General features: G+C 46.5%; 1 protein-coding gene across 3 annotated transcripts in view; it reads right to left on the reverse strand.

The window, feature by feature from the left end:
• The window catches only part of Camk1d (calcium/calmodulin dependent protein kinase ID), a 414,097-nt gene extending 399,347 nt beyond the window's left edge, over positions 1–14,750 (reverse strand). For all 3 annotated transcript variants that reach the window (XM_040755520.1, XM_040755519.1, XM_040755522.1), the window contains exon 1: positions 14,364–14,750. In XM_040755520.1, the coding sequence (XP_040611454.1) occupies positions 14,364–14,455 (92 nt within the window). In that variant the 5' untranslated portion in view covers positions 14,456–14,750. The remainder of the gene's footprint in view (positions 1–14,363) is intronic.
• Between the last annotated feature and the right edge of the window lie 3,006 nt (positions 14,751–17,756).

The raw sequence follows: 17,756 nt of genomic DNA on the forward strand, positions 1-17,756 counted from the left end.
GGAGATAGAGGAGGATGGAGAGTTCAGGTCATTCTGAGCTACAAATTAAGTTTAAGGTCACCCTGAGCTACATGAGACCTTGTCTCAAAAAAGGCAGAGGAGCAGAGGACAGTGAAATAGCTCAGTGGGCAAAGGTGCCCACTGCCAAGCAGGACAGCCTGAGTTTGATCCCTGTGACCCACAACACGGAATGAGATAAGCAGTTCCTGAAAGTTGACCTCTGACCTCCACACGGTGGCATGCATGCGTCCCCCACACCCAGACCCACAAATAAATGTAATAAAAAATTTAAGACAAAGAAATTTTTAAATTAATGTAAAAAGCTACTTGGTTGCTGTAACTCAGCCAAGGCCTCATAGCTCTAATTGGCACCACTGGAACTGGAGTGCCATTGATCTAACCAAAGGCAATGTTGACTTTCTTCCACTCATTCATTCATTTTCCCAACAAGCCTTCAAGCCTTTACTAAGCACACTGGTATTCCATCTGAGCTAAATTCTGTCCCTGGGTAAGACCTGCTCCCTGTGGACGTGGGAACATGTTTGCCCACCTCAGCACAAGAGTAGAGGGACCCATATACCCTACCTTCAGATCTGACTGCCCCACTGACTTGGGGACATATAGCCTGTGATCCACGCCACAGCACATTGGGAGGGAACCAGGCTGAGGGGACTGAAGTACTAGCCACTCAGCGCTGCATTTCTGAGTAGTCCATCACAGCCTCAGAATAATTCACACCTACAAAGTGAATCACACGGCCACAGACGTGTGAAAATAATGACCAAGGCAGGCAAAGCCCACAAAGCAACATGTTCTTTAGGAACCACGGCTGCACCAGAGCTGGGACCAGTGCTTCACAATGTTCACTGTCTACTTCTACATGACATGAAGGGGAAAACCTCAGTCAAAGAGCTAGTGGCCTGGATATTGTCAGGCTTCAACATGAGATCGTGGACAGGTCACTTACTCTCAAAGCTCCTGGTTTCACAGCCTGTATAAGAAGACTGCTGGGCCACCTGCTCTCCATGCAATAAGAAAGTCACCAGCATCTAAGTGCAAGATGGGATGACTCTGAAAATATTCTCAAGGGAATGTATCAGTCAGCTTCTGTCTCTATAACAAACACCAGAGATGAAGAGAAGGAGTCTCCTTGGGCTCACAGTTTGGGCAGTGCCGGGTTGATAGCCTTATTGCTTGTAGACCTGTTGTAAAACAGCACATCAAAATGGAACAGATCAGGGAGCAGATGCTCACCTGGTGCCTCGGACCTAAGAGGGAAGGAGATGCAGAACCTGGAGTCCCATCATCCATTCCCAAAGACCTCTCATTGCATCCCCTTTTGAAAGTTCCTTCACATTGCAACAGTATCAAGGTAGAAAAAGCCTTTAACACAGGAGAATTTGGTAAACAACTAGAATTTGGTCCAAACTCTAGAGACTGGTGATATAGTGCCTTCCTAGCATGCAGGAGACCCTGGCTTCAATTTTCAGTGTCATATAAGCTCATTGTGGTTCATGCATATAATCCCAGCACTTGGAAGGTGATACAGGAAGATCAGAAGTTGAGAACTATCTATGAATACATAGCAAATTTGAGGCCACCCTGAGCTATGTGAAACCCTATTTCAAAGGGGAAAAAATGTAGCAAAGAAGTGAGCTTAAAGGTATCAGGTATTTGCACTTTGTCAAAAGAAGGGGCTGTGTGTGAAATGGTATTTATTTTGTGTCACCTGTCATGAAACATCTGAGAAGCCAAGTTCCCATATCTCACCCTATCAGGGACAGTCAGCCACACTTGGGCAAACTATTGTTTATCTCCTTTTTCTCAGGTATATTATTAGCTCTCTACAAGCCAGTTAAGCAGGATCTCATCTTGGCACCAGGTTCTGTCACACTGCTGAGTCTGGAGACATGTTTACAAGTGGTGATGAGAGCAGAAGAGGTGACCATGACAGTAAATCAAGGAATACTATCACCACAACCATGAAGCTAGCACAAAACACTGATACACTTCACACAGTCAGTCATCTGTGGCATCCAACCAAGACTGCCACTACCACATCCAGAGCCCAAAGCAAACCTGTGCATAGTGGCCCAACCAACAGCTGCTGGTAGAATGACAAAGTATCAACAATATCACCAGTCAGTAAATATTCACCACCCTACAACAACCAAGAGACTACCTCCATTAACAACTCCCGAGGCAGCCATCCCTGGAGGAACTGAGTGCCCAGGGTTCATCCAGCCATCCAGTCACTTCTTTTTACCTGCTGTTAGGTATGACCCCAGAACTCCTTGCAGAAACTGAATGCACACAAGCTATCCGCTAACGGCATTTAGAGGTCGGGTCTGTGTGAGACCTGTGGGAAGTCATCAGGGTTGAGTAAGATCATGGGAGTGGGTCTTCTATAATTTCAATAGTGGCTTTCTATAGAAGAGAGAGCAAGAGAGAGAGAGAGAGACAGAGAGAGAGAGAGACAGAGACAGAGAGACAGAGAGACCTGTGCTACTTTGAGACTTTCTATAATGGACCAAGTAAACCATTTTTCTTTATAAAATAGTCTATAGTTTCTAGTTACAGCTACAGAAAATGGACCAAGACAATACCCTTCCATGTTTTTCAAATTCTTTCACTAAATAATATTTGTTTTTATAATTTCTTTTTAAAGGTTTCTCTTAAGGTGTCAATCACTTAAAAGCTGAGACTGAAAATAATAATAATAACAATTATTATTATTATAACAATAATCACCTAGGTAGGGCCAGATGGAATCTACTAAGAAATCTTGGGAGAAGATTCAAGGTCACCATATGACTAATTTCTATGGAAGACCTGCCCAAAAGATGATTGATAAGGGATGTCCTTCTTTATATATGTTTCTTTTATTGGCTGATGAATAAAACACTGATTGGCCAGTAGTGAGGCAGGAAGTATAGGCAGGGCTAGGAGACGAGGAGAATTCTGGGGAGAGAACACAGAAGTGAACCACCAGAGAGACACCATGTAGCTGCTGAGGGGCCAAGAGACCAAATGAGTAACATGCAGGAGCATTCTCCAGTAAGATAAGACCATGTAGAAATACACTGATTAATAGTTATGGGTTAATAATTAAGAGAGAGCTAGCCAGTAAGAAGCCTGAGCCATTGGCCAAACAGGTTATAATTAATAATATAAGTCTCTGCATTTACTTGGGGCTGAAGGCCAGTGGAGCCAGGTGGAACAGAAACTCCATCTACAGATGATAGCTGTCTTTCAAAGGTGAGCCTGCTGCTAACACACCTGGGAAAAGCTCATTCACAAAGCTATAATCTGCATAATAGACTAACACCTTCTGGGTGACACAGATCTCCCTGAATACTCTGCTGCACACCTGGCTTGACTCATTTGGGACTTACAAAACATCTGTAATATGAGCATATGATTCACACATAATCAAGCCACATAGAGGGTGAGATCAAGATTCTGGTTCCTGACTGACAAAGCAAGGCAGAAAGGTCTCGTTCCTGTCCTCTACATCCCCTGACATTTGTCCAAGGAGAACTCTGCTCAGGGGTCTTGCCAGTAGGTTACTAAACCATGAATAGCATGAAATGGACCCAGATGGGAGTTCTCAGCAAGGGCTAAAACCAGCCATCCCTCCCCACCAGCAGCTTCTGATGCACTCTGCTGTCCTGCCACAAATTTTCACCAAAGGGTGATGGCTTGGTCTCCTTCTTTACGGCCAGCACCTCCTCTGTGCACCAGCTCTAGCAAGGAGCTTTGTTAGCATCATGAGATGGGAAGAAAAGTTCAGAACCAGGAGCCAGAAGTCTCCTCACCACTCAACGGCATTTTAACCTGGGTCATCTAGCACCTCTGGCTTTTGGGTTTCTTATCTTAGCTATTTGAAGAATCAGAAGGAAGCAGAGCTATAAAAGCTACTTTGCACACTGTGAAACAAGGAGAATGGTATGGCAGTACCTCAAAACAGAATCATGGGCCAACAGGGGAAAATGCTTACTCTGCAAAAATGAGGACCTGAGTTTGAATCCCCGGCATTCACATGAAAAGCCAGCCATGGCTGGGCATGGTTGTAACACCAGCACTTGGGGACAGAGACAGGCAGATCCAGAGAGCTCACTGGCCAGCCAGACTAGCCAAAAACATCAGTAAATTTCCTGTTCAGTGAGAAATCCTGTCTCAAGGCAATAAAACTGAGAGTGACAGGAAGACACCAACATCCTGCTGCAGCCTCTTCAGGCATATGTATGGGTGAGTATGTGCACACACGTGTGCATGTTCCATATCCAGGCAAAGCACACAAATAATTTAATCGAAATTAAGCATGGTGTTTACCTAGTATCTCTCATGCATGAGAACCTATGTTCAATCCCCAGGACTGAAGAAATAAAACTAATATGAAGCATGGAAACTAGACATGCCATGGTAGCTTGCACCTGTAATACTAACACTTGGGAGGTGAAAAAACAAGACGTTCAAGGTTATTCCTGGCTACCTGGAGACATCAAGACCAGCCTGAGCTAAATGAGAACCTCCCCTATAAAATGTGTGTGTGGGGGGGGGTAGATTGGACCTATCTATCATACGATCTGACATTTCTGTATATGTGCCCAAAAGATTTGAACACAGGATCTTGAGGAGAGATTTGCATATCCAGGTTGACAGAAGCATTATTCAGAGTTGCCAAGAAGTAGAGTATAGGTCTAATGATGAAGAAATAAGCAAAAATGCAGTATATTCATACAGTGAGATATGAACACTTTACAAGTTTGAGAATCACAATGTCTGCTACAGCTCAGGCAAACTGGAAAACATTCTAGGTAAAATGGACTTAAACACACAAGGCCACAAGTCCAGAGCGATAGAAAGTGGAATGGTGATTGACCTGGGAAGAGGAAGAGGAAGGCATTGGTTAATGAGTACAGAGGTTCAGTTTGGGAGAGTAAGAACTTCTACAGATGGGTGGTGGTGCTTGCCCAACACAAGTGTTCTAAATGTGAACTATACAGTTTGAAATGGCTACAATAGTTGAGTTTTAAGTTACACGTTTAACCACAGTTGTTGAAACAAAAAGAGCAGGAAACAAATGTGAAGTCTTGTTATTACATCCGAGTTGTAAGAGGGGCCCAAAAGGCCACATAAAGCCAACACTTTTTTCATCTTTACTAAGCACCAAGTCCCTTGTGCTCATCTCATGGTTTCCCGGGCTCTCTCTAAACCTGAGCAGGACCCTAATTACCTTGTAAGATTTCACTTCCTAGAAGAAACATGCCTCAGAAAACAACCATGAAATCTTAGAATGAAATCTTAAAACAGACTCACAAGCAAAACTTCATGGTCCTTGGTGCTTTTGTGCCTGTTAATGTGGTCTACAGCAAGGGACTCATTAAGCAGCAACTTCCTCTTTCAGGGGCTGCCCAAGGCTTTATTTAATATGATGCATTTGGGATTCCATCTATTATGCTAAATCCAACTCATTGCAAAACCGATTCCAGTGATCTGAGGTGAGCTCGTGGGAGACAGAGAGACGTCCTCTCAACAGGTAGAGCATGAACAGTTGCGTTCCCAGCAGATTGTGGCATAAAACATTGACCATAAACAAAGGCTACAATAACAATAACAATGCCTTGTTTGGAACCCAGCTCCCAAGCGTTAGAGCCTGTGACCTGAGAAATCCAGAGCTTTTGAGATCTTCTCCCCATCTCAAAACCCAACAAGGACAGCTTCTAACAAATTCTTCCCTGTGCTTCTGTGGTGTATATATGTGCATCGTGCCATAGCAAAACCCACTAAAATAAAGGCAGTATGTAGGGATTTTAAACTATCCAACGACCTGAGGACTAGCTCAGTGGCAGAACATTTGCAAGGCCTAGTAGTATCAGAGATTCCATCTGTGCCTGTGTGTGATGTTAGTGTTAACCATCAACTTGACAGAATCTAGAATCACCTTGCCTGCATTAATTGGTTGGGAAGATCTGCCTACTGTGAGCAGCACCACTCCCTGAACTTCATAAATGGAGGAAAGGAACAGAGTGGCAGCGTGCATTTATTGTTCTCTGCTTCCTGCTTGTGGATGTGATTGTGACCAGCTGCTTCCAGTGTGTGATGCTTTTGACTCCCCTGCCATCATGCACTGCACCACTGAACTGAAGGGTGAAACCAACCTTTTCTCCTTTGAGTTGTTTTGTCGGAATATTTTTTCACATCAGCAGGGGGAAGGAAGTAAGATACTGGGCATGCCTACACATGAATGTTTGTGTGTGTGCAGGTGCACATGTGTGTGGGGGTAGATGTGAACATGTAGGAGCATGTGTTGAGGCCAAAGGACACCCTCAGGTGTCATTCCTTAGGTACTATCCACCTTGTTTGTGAGACAGGGCCTCTCACTGACCTGGAAATCATCAAGTGAACTAGGCCAGCCAAAATACCAGCATGCCCCAGGAAGGCACCTGTGTGAGCCTCCCCAATACAAGGATTACATGCATGTGCCTTCACACCCAGACACTTGGTGGGTTCTGGGGGATCAAGCTAAGGTACTCCCATTTGAACTATTTCTCCAGCCCCGAAGAGTATAAACTACACAACTCTGCTGAAATGATGTTTTAAGTTAAGTGGCTTCAGTCATCAAATTAAAATACTATTCTCAGAGTTAGGAGTATAGCTCAGTGATAGAGGAGTTGAGAAGCATGCACGAGACCTTGGGTTTCATTTGCAACACTGCAAAAAATAAAAATAAGAAAGAGGGTTTATAGCTTTGTACACATGCGCATATGTGTTACCTGCAGTAAGAAACATGGCAGAAGCAAACAACTTCCCCGAAGGAGGAGCATATCAACGCTGAAGAAGAGCCATGGCAGCACGAGGGCAGGTGGGCATCTTTGAGGAGAAGACTCCTCCACCAGCTGATGTAGACTGAGTTTTCAAACTCAGCCCAGGAAGCAGGAAGAGAGGCAAAGAGGCAAATCTGGTTAGCCAGCCAGAGGAAAGGATGTAGCAAACTAGGTCACTCCAGCTCACAAGCTGGCCTGGAGAATGCTTTCAGGCTGAGCCCTCAGTTAATGCTAGCTCTATATGGTTTAATCACCTCCTGCTGGCAACGACTGCTAATGGTCCCGTGCAGCCTCCAAATCTGTGCAAACAGCATCTGTGGAGCAGGGACGAATGAGCAGCTAGCCTTCACTGAGCCTGAAATCACGTACTACTTACTCTTGGTGGTTCCCACACACTCTTCATTTCATCTTCATTGTCACCTTCAACCTAGGCCCTCTTAGTACCTGGTTTTATGGAGGAAGCCACAGGGCTCAGAATGGTAATGTAAGACCAAAACCCACACAGCCAGGAAGCAATGGAGCCCAACAGAACTTGCATTCACTCCCATGTAACTTCAGGTTCATAGCTGTTCAATGTTCCTTGAAGAACAATCAACTAGTGTTCTGCCCTAACTGAATGACAGCTTGTCTGTGGTTGTTAATTTTCTGAAAGGTTAAATACACATTCTACATATTTGCAACAAGAGCGTCCAAAAATCAATTTTCAACAGATACCAGCATGCTCTTCTCCGCTGCTCCTGGCACGGATGGACCTTAGGCGGTCAGCCCAGCTTTTGGAAGGCTCCAGTCTAGATGTCATTGAACCCTACACAACCCAGGAGGAGGGAACTTCTATCTCCACCTTGACCCAGAAAAATTAAGTCAACACCTAGTGTCACAGAGCTACCAACAGCTACCCTGATGTGACTTTCTATTCCACTTTTATTGCCTCCCCTACCCAGGCTCAGCAAATAAACTCTCTTAAATACATACTTGTCCCCAGGATTTGGTGTCAACCAAGAACAGAATCTCTGTAGAGCTGCAGAGACAGTTCAGTTGGTAAAGTGTTAGACATGAGTTGGGTTCCCAGAACCCACATTTAAAAAATGGATATGGTATGCACTTGTATACCATATCCCAGTTCTGGGGAAGCAGAAATCAGGCAGGTCCTTGGACTCACTGGCTGGCCAATCTAGCCTACCTAGTGAGTTCCAACCTAGTGAGAAGCTCTGTCACTTAAAGTAGGTGTATGGACACACACGCATGGTAGGTGGTCCCTTCATTTATTTTAGTTCTGGTCAAACACACAGCATCATAGCACAGAGCTGATAGTAGAAGTCATGGAATCAATGTGGTCTACCACAGAATGAACTTGACCTGTGGCATGCATTTGGAGGTTATTATTGGTATGATTCGAGTTGAATGGTGAACTTTGTATGCATTGTATATACATTGCATAATAAACCTTCTTTTAAAAATTAAATAGAATCTAATCAAAAGCCAGCCAAAGGAAGAAGTGATTTCTAGCACCACAGAAAGCCAAAAGGGCAAAACCGACATGGACTGAGGAAAAAAATAATGTTGACATCTTTCCCAGAGTCCACATGTCCTCCTGTTTTAACTACATAAGCACTGAATTGGCCATATTGAGTCAGAAAAGAAACCTGGCCAGCTGACTATGCTACCATGAGTGTGTTAGCCACCTACTAGAAAGTCCTTCATTAACTAAAGGAATGTGAATCCAAGGGACCTTGGGTCCCCTGCTGATTCCTGTGAAATTGGAGATGTAAGAACTCAGGCATGAGGTCCAAGAAACTGACACCCTTGGGCAAGTTGACCAATAAATTATGACAATTCCCTACTGACCCATCACCTAAGCCTTTGGAGAGGGGAGAAGAAGAAAAGAGGGAGGAGAGAGATTGGATGGGGATTTGAGGAGATTTATCTGAGGAAAGGAAAGATTAGAGGGATTTATGGAGACCCAGCCAAAGGAAAGCTCAACAAGTTAACCCTTATGTTCTCCCCTGAGAGTGCATGAGTGTCCTCCTGACACCAACCTAGCATAATTACTGTGCACTCCATTGGCACGCTTAAACCACAGATTGAGACTTGAGACCCAGCCCTCATTAGTTCCTCTGGGGAAAAGCTCTAGCCCACAATTCCACCTCCCAGATCCCACTAAGCTCATGCATAAGAACAGCAGTTTGCAACCCACATCTAACTTCCCCATACTGCAGCACCATTTCCACTCACCCAGAGCATAGGAGAAGGCTCCTAACTGGCCTCCCCACTTCTGCCCTTGAACCCGACAGTCAGTCCCTACCACAGCAAAGCCAAGTATCACTCCTCTGCTCAAGCCCCTCCAATTTGGAGCAAAAGCTAAAGTGACCCAAGCCCATATATCACATCTTCAGCCCTCCCACTCCCCTCTCAGTTCCCTTCCAGCCTTAGCTGGACCGGAACCGTCACAGCTTGACATCTTCATCTCTTTTCAATTTGCATAGAATGTAGCCGGTATTCCAGGGATAATCTTAGATGTATACACTGAATATTTAGCATGCCTCCAAACAAATGGAGAAATCCAAACTAACAGCAAATACTGCAGCTGGGTTAGCCTCCCAGAGAAACCCAAGTTTCACATTCCCCCTTTTCTTTCTAACCTTTCAAATGATCGTCACAGATGCTAGAAATCTGACTGATCTTAGAATCCACAGCATATCCAGAAGTGCAAATATGCAAACAACCCCAGGCAGTTTTGAATTCCTTATACACACAGACACCCCACCACCAAAAGAAAAGGCAAATCTATTTCCCATCTAGGGTTGCAGACAAATCAATCACTTTTGTCCTCAACGGGTGTGCCTATTGAGCAATTTCAGCAGTGTAAGGATGAGATGGGCGGGAAAGATGGTTCCTGCCCCACAGAAATATCCATTTATTCTCCTCCTAAAGCAGCCCACAATGGGTACTTAGGTAATGAAAAAACCCATTGCTACTCCCTCTATTCGGGGTAAGCAGCTGTCATGGACTGTTTCTTCCTCTGCTTGAATGTCCATAAAAATGTCCCTCCATGGGTGTGGGGAGACCGCTTGGTTGGTAACAGCATTTGTTACACCAGCATGAGGACCTGAGTTCAATCCCAGCACTCGTGTAAAAGCTGAACCTTATGGTGCTCATAACCCAGCACTGGAGAGGTAGAGACAGGCAGAAATCTGGGCTCCCTAGCCAGCTAACCTAGGAATAGGTGAATTCTAAGCCGATGAAAAGCCCTGTCTCAAAAAAACAGGGTCCAAGGTGGACCTCTATCCACTATATGCCGGCAAACATATGTGCTCACTAACCTGTATCAGCACCTCGCCAGTCACCCAAGGAACTATTGAAAATGCCTTCCAGGCACAAGAGAACCACAGAATATCGAGTTGCCGGGCATCTGAAAACTTTCTACATTCTTCTCTGAATGGTGGATGTTAAGCCTCTGTTTTATGAGAAGGTACTTAAGGACATCTCTGTGGCTGGGGAGATAACTCAGTCAGTAAAGTGTTTGCCTTGCAAACACGAGTGTGTGAGTTCCATCCCCAGTAGCCACGTCTTTAAGATTTTAGAAATAACAAAAAAAAAATGTTAGGCATGGTAGCATGCTCTTGAAAATCAGCTGGAAAAGCAGAGTCAGGCCACAGGCTGGTTCCTAGGGCTTGCTGTCCAGTCAACCTAGCCTTCTTAGTGAGTTCCAGGCCAGTGGGAGACCTTGTCTGGGGGGGAGGAATAAAAAACAAAAAAAACAGTGATGTGGCCTGAGGAAAAACAGTCAATACTGTTCTCTAGCCTACCAACACACCTGCATGTGATGTACACATATGCATGAATCTGCACATAGATGCATGTACACACATACACACACACACACACACACACACACACACACCCTCCAGCAGAGATGGCTCTAACAGCCTAGCAAATGCACCAACAGAAATGTTTACCATCTCTAATTTGCTGTTACACAACATTTATTTGCTCTCACTGTGTGCCAAGGATCTGAAAACATGTTGTTGATTAATAAACAGTAATTAAGTCTCACCACCTCACTCAGAGATATGGTTAGGTTCTGGGATCCCCCTTTGCAGGAGCCTAAAGTGAAGCTTAGAGGTTGAAAGCATTTCTTGGGGCCTGACTTGAAGGTGCATTAGACATATCTGCACGAGAGCCTGTCCCTCTCCCCTCCCTCAATCTCCTCTTTAATTCTCCTGATCCAGTCATCACTCCCTGGGCCCCCTACTCAGCAAGGACCCTCTAATCACACTGACACAAGGCCTTGACTCTCAGTTTCTTACATTACACCTTCTAGCCTATAAGGGAGATATCGGATTAGACTGGCAAATACAAGATTACAAAGCCTGGCTACTGAATCCTCCTCCAGCTCTGTTTTGTTTGTTTGTTTTTACAATGTTTTATTTCAAAAGTATTTTGACCAGTTTCTGGCAGGGCTTTCCTGCCTTAGGGTCTTGAAGCTGTTTGGTGAAAGTGTGGGGAACAGTGTGGCTGGAGTTATACAGATCTTTGGGCATAGACTTCAATTCTTCAATTATTTTATCTACACCTCTGATTGCTACTAGACTTTCACTATAAATAAAAGTCCAGATGTAAAGCCCAAACTGAAGGGACAGAAAGTAACTTACAGTGAGTCTCAGGCCAAGGTCACTAGCCTCGGCCCACGTTGAGCCAGACATCCTCAACTAGGACCCACTTCTAGCAAGTTCAGGGAGATGATACAATGCTGATAAGACTTTGAAATTCTTGCATATAGATAAGAGGTTATTCATAATACTCTCTTATGTGTATCCTTATTAAAATTGGATTTCCACATACTAAAGCCCTTTTTATAATTATTTGTAGTCCTAGGATGTAACCCAGGTCTCACACATGGTCGGTAAACACTACCACTCAGCTACAGGTTGAACCCCTACTCTCAGGTTAAATTATCATTTTTTTAGGCTATTAGTAGCTGAACAGCACTGAGGATCATAGAGAGTTGTTCTGGAACTAGAAAGATGTCTCAGTAAGGAAAGAGTCATGCCACACAAACATGAAGATCTGAATTTGCATTCCCATAGCCACATAAAAGCTGGGCATGGCCACCCTCAACTGTAATCCCAGTACAGTTGGATCCCTAAAGATCATTGGCCACTCACTCTAGCCAAATGGATAAACCCAGGTTCAGTGTAAGGCAGAAGCAAGGAAAGGAGACATCCAGTATTAACCTCTGGCCTCCATGGGCACTTGAACACACACACACACACACACACACACACACACACACACACACACACACAGGCCTCTTCTGCCTAGCATTCTGAATAGTTCTCCATCACTTAGCAGCTAGCTCATTAGCTTAATCTCTCTCATGCTTTGGTTTCCTCATCTGAAAACTATGGTAGTACTAAATAATTATGTCATGAATTTAGTGTGTGAGTTAAAGTGGATTAATACACCCAAGAAGCTTAGAATAAATGTCTGGCGCTTAATATGATTTTAAGAATGTCACCACAATTACCAATACTATTATGTCAATCAATTTTTTAAAAATCTTGATCATTGTATTTCCAGTATCACCCTAGGTATCCTGTAAGCATTACACTAGAGAGTTTCTTTGCAAAGAATAATTTTCAAACAGAAGGGACCCTAGGAAAGAACTAGCTCACAGGAGCACAACTTAAGTTCATGAAGCTGTTCTGCCTGAGCTCAGGTCAGCATGAAGTCACAGTTCAGTCCTTCCCAGAAATGGAAGCCACTCTAGAGAACCCAAACAGCATGCTACACAGTGTAGTCTGCCCAAAGCTGGCTCCCTCTCAGCAGCCTGACCACTGCAGAGGTGCAAGCATAGTCCTGGGGCTTTGCCAGTGTGGTCAGTGAAGGGAGATCGGATCCACCTGCCTGGAGGTTGCAGGCAATGGGTTTCTGCAGGCAGGTAAAAGACACATAGGGGATATGTTCACACAAGAGGGTGTTCTGCAATCTCCAATCCCCCATCTGTAACCATATGCCAAGTCCCTGATGGACAAGCAAAAGGTACATTTCTGTTTTTTTTTTCTGCTAACTGTGCATCTCGAAGTCACAACCTCAAACCTCAATGACAATCTTGAAAAGTTTGGAACAGAAGTAACGTCTTAACTGGGAGTTAATAGACTAACCCTCCTTACTGAAAAGCCAAGAGCCCCCTCGTTTTATTTCCACAGACACTAAGTCGGTGCACAGACATGTCTTCTGTGGTGCACAGCAGCAGCGGCAGGGTGACCCTGTTCTAGAGCTCAGCACACACTGCACAGACTGGTCCCAGGAATCCGGGTGCACAGCTGAGAATGCCACCCTTCAACTTCTCTCTGGGGGACCCATTGCAGGCAGGTGGGGACGGCGAAGGGAAATCATTAGCAATGTTTAGCTGTGGAACTCTTGAGTTTAGAGCTGGTTTGAAAATGGGGTCCTGGAAAAGCAAAGCAAGTGCAGAAATAAGAGGGCTGAAACGACAGAAGGAAGGAAAGAAAAGCACCCAGCCACACAGATATGCCAGGGAAACACCCCCCTCTTTTCCCCCGTGTCATCAACACCTCCTGGACCCCAGCAAAATGCTCCTTTCATGCAGCACGTGTGTGACTGTATCTGGATGGATCAAAAACAGAGACCGATCAGGTGTGGGAGGGAGGTTTAACTTGAACTTCAGACTCATTCGGCAGCGCTGAATTCTTTCACAGCCCTCGTACCTATCTGAGGCGCTTCAAAACAAAACAAAACCAACTCATGCGCAGGAAGGGAACTGCAGCTGTGCTGAGAGGCACATGTTCCGAGCACTGATGACACACACTTTTGATCATTTCTGCTTTCTTGAGATGTAACCATCAAGCATGAGACTACGTGAAGCCGCAGGGAGAAGTGCCTCTTAAGATTCACTAACCCTCCTCCCACCCAGACTGCGTGCCGCTGACCCTATGTGAAATATACATTCAAATGAGGCTCTGCCCACAAGTCACTCTGAATACTGCGAAATTCTTCCCTCCCATCATCCTGAGGCCATCCAAAGTCTTGCCTACCTCTAGTACATGCATATGTCAATTCCATAGGATTATATGATGTAAGGACAGGACCAAAGGCTTAATTTCCTCGTGACCACTTTCGTCAACCCAGTGCGTCCATAATACAGTGAGTAAGTGCACACAGCCAGCGACCAACGAGATCCACCATACTCAGCCCACAGTCACGCGTGGGGAGAAAATCGGTGGAAGGCGGTGGTGGCAAGGGAAATAGAAAGTCGCCCGCCCGCGTGGGCTGCTCTCTGCACGCCCAGCGCTCCCCTCCCCCGCCCAGGAGAGGTGTCACCCGTGGGCACAGACCCACGCGGTAGACTCGCGGAGGGTCTCCGCAAGCGCGGACCTGGGACAATGAGGACGCTGCGACCAGTCAATTTCTGCGGCGGTGGTGGTGGCGGGCGGCAGCAGCAGGAGCCACCGATGCAAAGCTGCCGCCACAGATGCCACTTCCACCCTCTGGTCCCCAGCACCCACTTACGTTCCGAGGGTCTCCTTGAACTCGAAGATCTTCTTTATGTCTTCCGCTTGCTTTTTCCAGGAGGAGCTGCTCTCGCCGTTCTCCCGGGCCATGGCAGACTAGCGCGATGGGGCAGCCGGGGGTGTGCTGGGGAGGGGGGCGCCGGGGGCGCGGCGCGAACGCAGGGGAATGCCGGGCGCGGGGATGCAGAGCCGGAGGATGCGGAGCGCAGGGAGGCTCCGGCTGCGGCAGAGCTTCCTCTTCGGCAGTTTCCTCTTTCGCCTTGGCTGCTGCCGCCGCGGTCCCTCCCTGGCTCTAATTTCTACTGCTCTCCGGCACAGACTTCCTGCCTCTGCCGCCGCCTGCCAGCCTCACTTTCTGCTACTTTCTTGCTTGGCTCCTGCTCCCTCCCCGCCGCCCGCCCCACTCCCCCAGCCCGCCTCCTCTCGCGGGCTCCCCGCCCTCCCAGTGCACCCGGCAGCTTCCCCGCCTCCCGCGAGGCGGCCTTCGGGGATGTCCCGCTCCCCTCCCCAGGAGCGCCGTGCCCTGGGCGCCGGAGTGCTGCACTTGACCACGGGGCCACGCACGCTCCGGGGCTGTCCGCGCACCCTGAGTCCCCCAGCGAGGATGGGTGGGAGAAACCGGCAGGTGCCGGGCGCTGGAACGCGCGGGGGAGCCCTAGCCTTTAGGGAGCTTTATTATGAAGTCAAGGCTGGGGGCGCCCGGGCTTTCCCTCTTCGGGCAGGAGGGGGGCGCCTCTGCGTGGCGCTCGGAAGCTCCGGGCAAGGTGGGGATGCGCGGTTCATGGATTCGGGGCGCCCAGGGCGGGGTGCAAGCCCAAGAGCTGGTGGCCCAAGCCTGCTGTGCGGGAGGGCGGGTGGGGGCTGGTTGTCAAGGCAATGGGCGGCGGCCTGGATGGAGCCAGTGGCGGGCAGGCGTTGACTCCGGGTCCCAGCTTTGCCCAAGCTGGCGCTCCCTGAGCTTGGCAGTCCCCTCCCGACTCTGCTGCTGGAGCTAATTCGCATTGCACCAAAATCAGCCTCACGTCAATTTCGGGGCTGCTAAAGGGAGCCTCGGAGTGTACTGGACACGGTACAGGCACTCCCAGAGCAGGTCAATCACTGCCTGGTGGTCCCTTTGGAAGCAAAATTCCTAAAGATATTTGGCGGCCAAGTGACCGATGGATGTGGGACACCGTGGATGACCTGGCCCCGGACTGGCCACTCACTGGAGTGAGTGGACTGGTTAGTGTCTGAATCCTTCTGATTTGCTCTTTCTCGATATGCTCTTGATGCTCTATGGCTGTGGCCCAAAACCCAGTTTCTGTGGAAAAGCAGTGTCAGGTGCCTTTCTGACCGCCTTCCCCCACCCACATACCACGCAGATGGCTTGCTTAGTAAGTAGGTAGTAGAGGCAGAGAAACAACGAATTTCCTCAGGCCTGTGATCTCCAGAGCGAACTTTGACTTGCCCACCAGCTCCAGATAGTGGGTCACCTGTTAGAGGACAGCCAGCAGAGGTTCCTTGGTCCTGTGACCTGCAACTGGCAGGAACTACCTCTAGATCGGAAAATTTAAGTTTTCTTTGTAGGAAGACTTCCTCTCCCTTAGGCTGCTCGGCTGAGTTGAGTAAACAGCTCTGTCCCTTGATTAGGGACACCTGTCCCATTTTCCCAGGACCGTTCCAATTTGAGAGTGGGGAGGTGTGAATCTGCTTTCAGAAAAGAATCGTCCCTCATCACCTCCCTTTTGGTTCTGACTGGCCACAGGCTCTGCCTTCAAGCTCTCTGGTGACCCTCAAGGAGCTCAGAAGACAAACCATCTATCCTTGGAATCTGAGTGCTGTTTTCCACCTTCCAGTGACCCCTTAGCTCAAGGCTCTTGAAGCTGAAAAGAGAAGAGAGGAGAGCATTGCCATTGGTTGGTTAAGAGTGGGATGCTGCCTGAGTGGTTGCAGGATCACCATGTTAAGTGTACCTACATAGGCCCAGATGGTGTAGCCTACTACACAGACAGCCTGTGGGATAACACAACACACACACACACACACACACACACACACACACACACACACACACTATGGGGGCGGGAGTAACAGCCTATTGCTCCTGGGACCAAAAATGAACAAAGCATGAAATGAAATCTAACACAAGACAAAATTATGCAATCAAGAGAAACAGTAAACATAAGATACCAGAGGGTGCTGCCAGCATCATATAGCAAACTGACCTACAGTCAACTGTTTTTCATAATAGAAGGAATATATTCTAGAATAAAAAATTCAACACAATAAATAGGTGAATCGGTAAGAATCGTTTGTCATCAAGCATTATTTACTTCAGTAATGATCTCTGTAGTACCTCTAGGCAAAGTGCAGCACTGTAGATCTGTTTTCACCACTATTAGCACAAACACATGAGTAATGGGTCACAACCAGCTAAGAAGTCACTGGGCCATAGGAATTGTGCAGCTCTATTATAATCTTATGGGACTAACTTCAGAATGCCATAATAATGCCTACATGACTATGCTTGCTGTTACAAACACAGAAAAGAACCTTCAAACTCAATATCTAAGAGAGAGAATTAAGGAACCTCTCTCAAAGATGGAGATATCCCCATAGTCCAAAGCATATAACATCCCCTTCAATGAGAACCACTGTAGCACAAGTTCGAATAGGTCTTAATAATAAAAGCCCAGAGTCAGATATAGGGGTAAATGCTGAGAGATCAGAGAGTCAAAGGAGCAAGCCACAGTCACACCTTACTTCCTAAACTTCCCAGCAAAAAAAAAGCCATATCACTTCCTGACTGTTTGCACAGATCTCCAGACCTCTATGGTTAGCTAGTGGCTAGTCCCACCCTCTGATCTTTGGGCAAGCTTTATTGGTTAGAGCACAAACAAAATATCACCACAAACCATGTGAAGGCATACGCAATACAGACAAGCAGAAGTCAACTGAGAGCACAAATGACGCTGTCATGCGCACCTTCTTGGTTGTTTCTTTTCTCTTTCCCCTCTTCGTCTCCCTCTCTTCCTCTGTTCAATCCAAAAGAAACAATTTCGCAAGAACAATAAAAGTAGAAGGAAAAGTAGAGGTAAGGGCCAGGGAGATGGTTCAATAGGTGGAGTACTTGCCTTGCAGAGGTGAGGGCCCGAGTTTCATCTCCAGAATACAAGTGGGTTTTTGGTTTTAGGTTTTGTATTGCTTGGGGTCTTTTGTTTGGTTGTTCAGTTGGTTTGGGTTTGGTTTTTTTAACAACAACAACAATAATAATAACAATAACAATAATACTACACCAGATGTAATGCCCAGGCTTGTAGGGTGGAAATAAGTGAGTTTCAGCCAGCCTAGTTGATGACTTCTAGGTCAGTAAGAGGTTATTAAAAGAAGAATAATAGTAAATGAAATAGAT

This window comes from Mesocricetus auratus, unplaced genomic scaffold (genome assembly GCF_017639785.1).
Source record: "Mesocricetus auratus isolate SY011 unplaced genomic scaffold, BCM_Maur_2.0 Super-Scaffold_100013, whole genome shotgun sequence".
Lineage (NCBI taxonomy): Eukaryota > Metazoa > Chordata > Mammalia > Rodentia > Cricetidae > Mesocricetus > Mesocricetus auratus.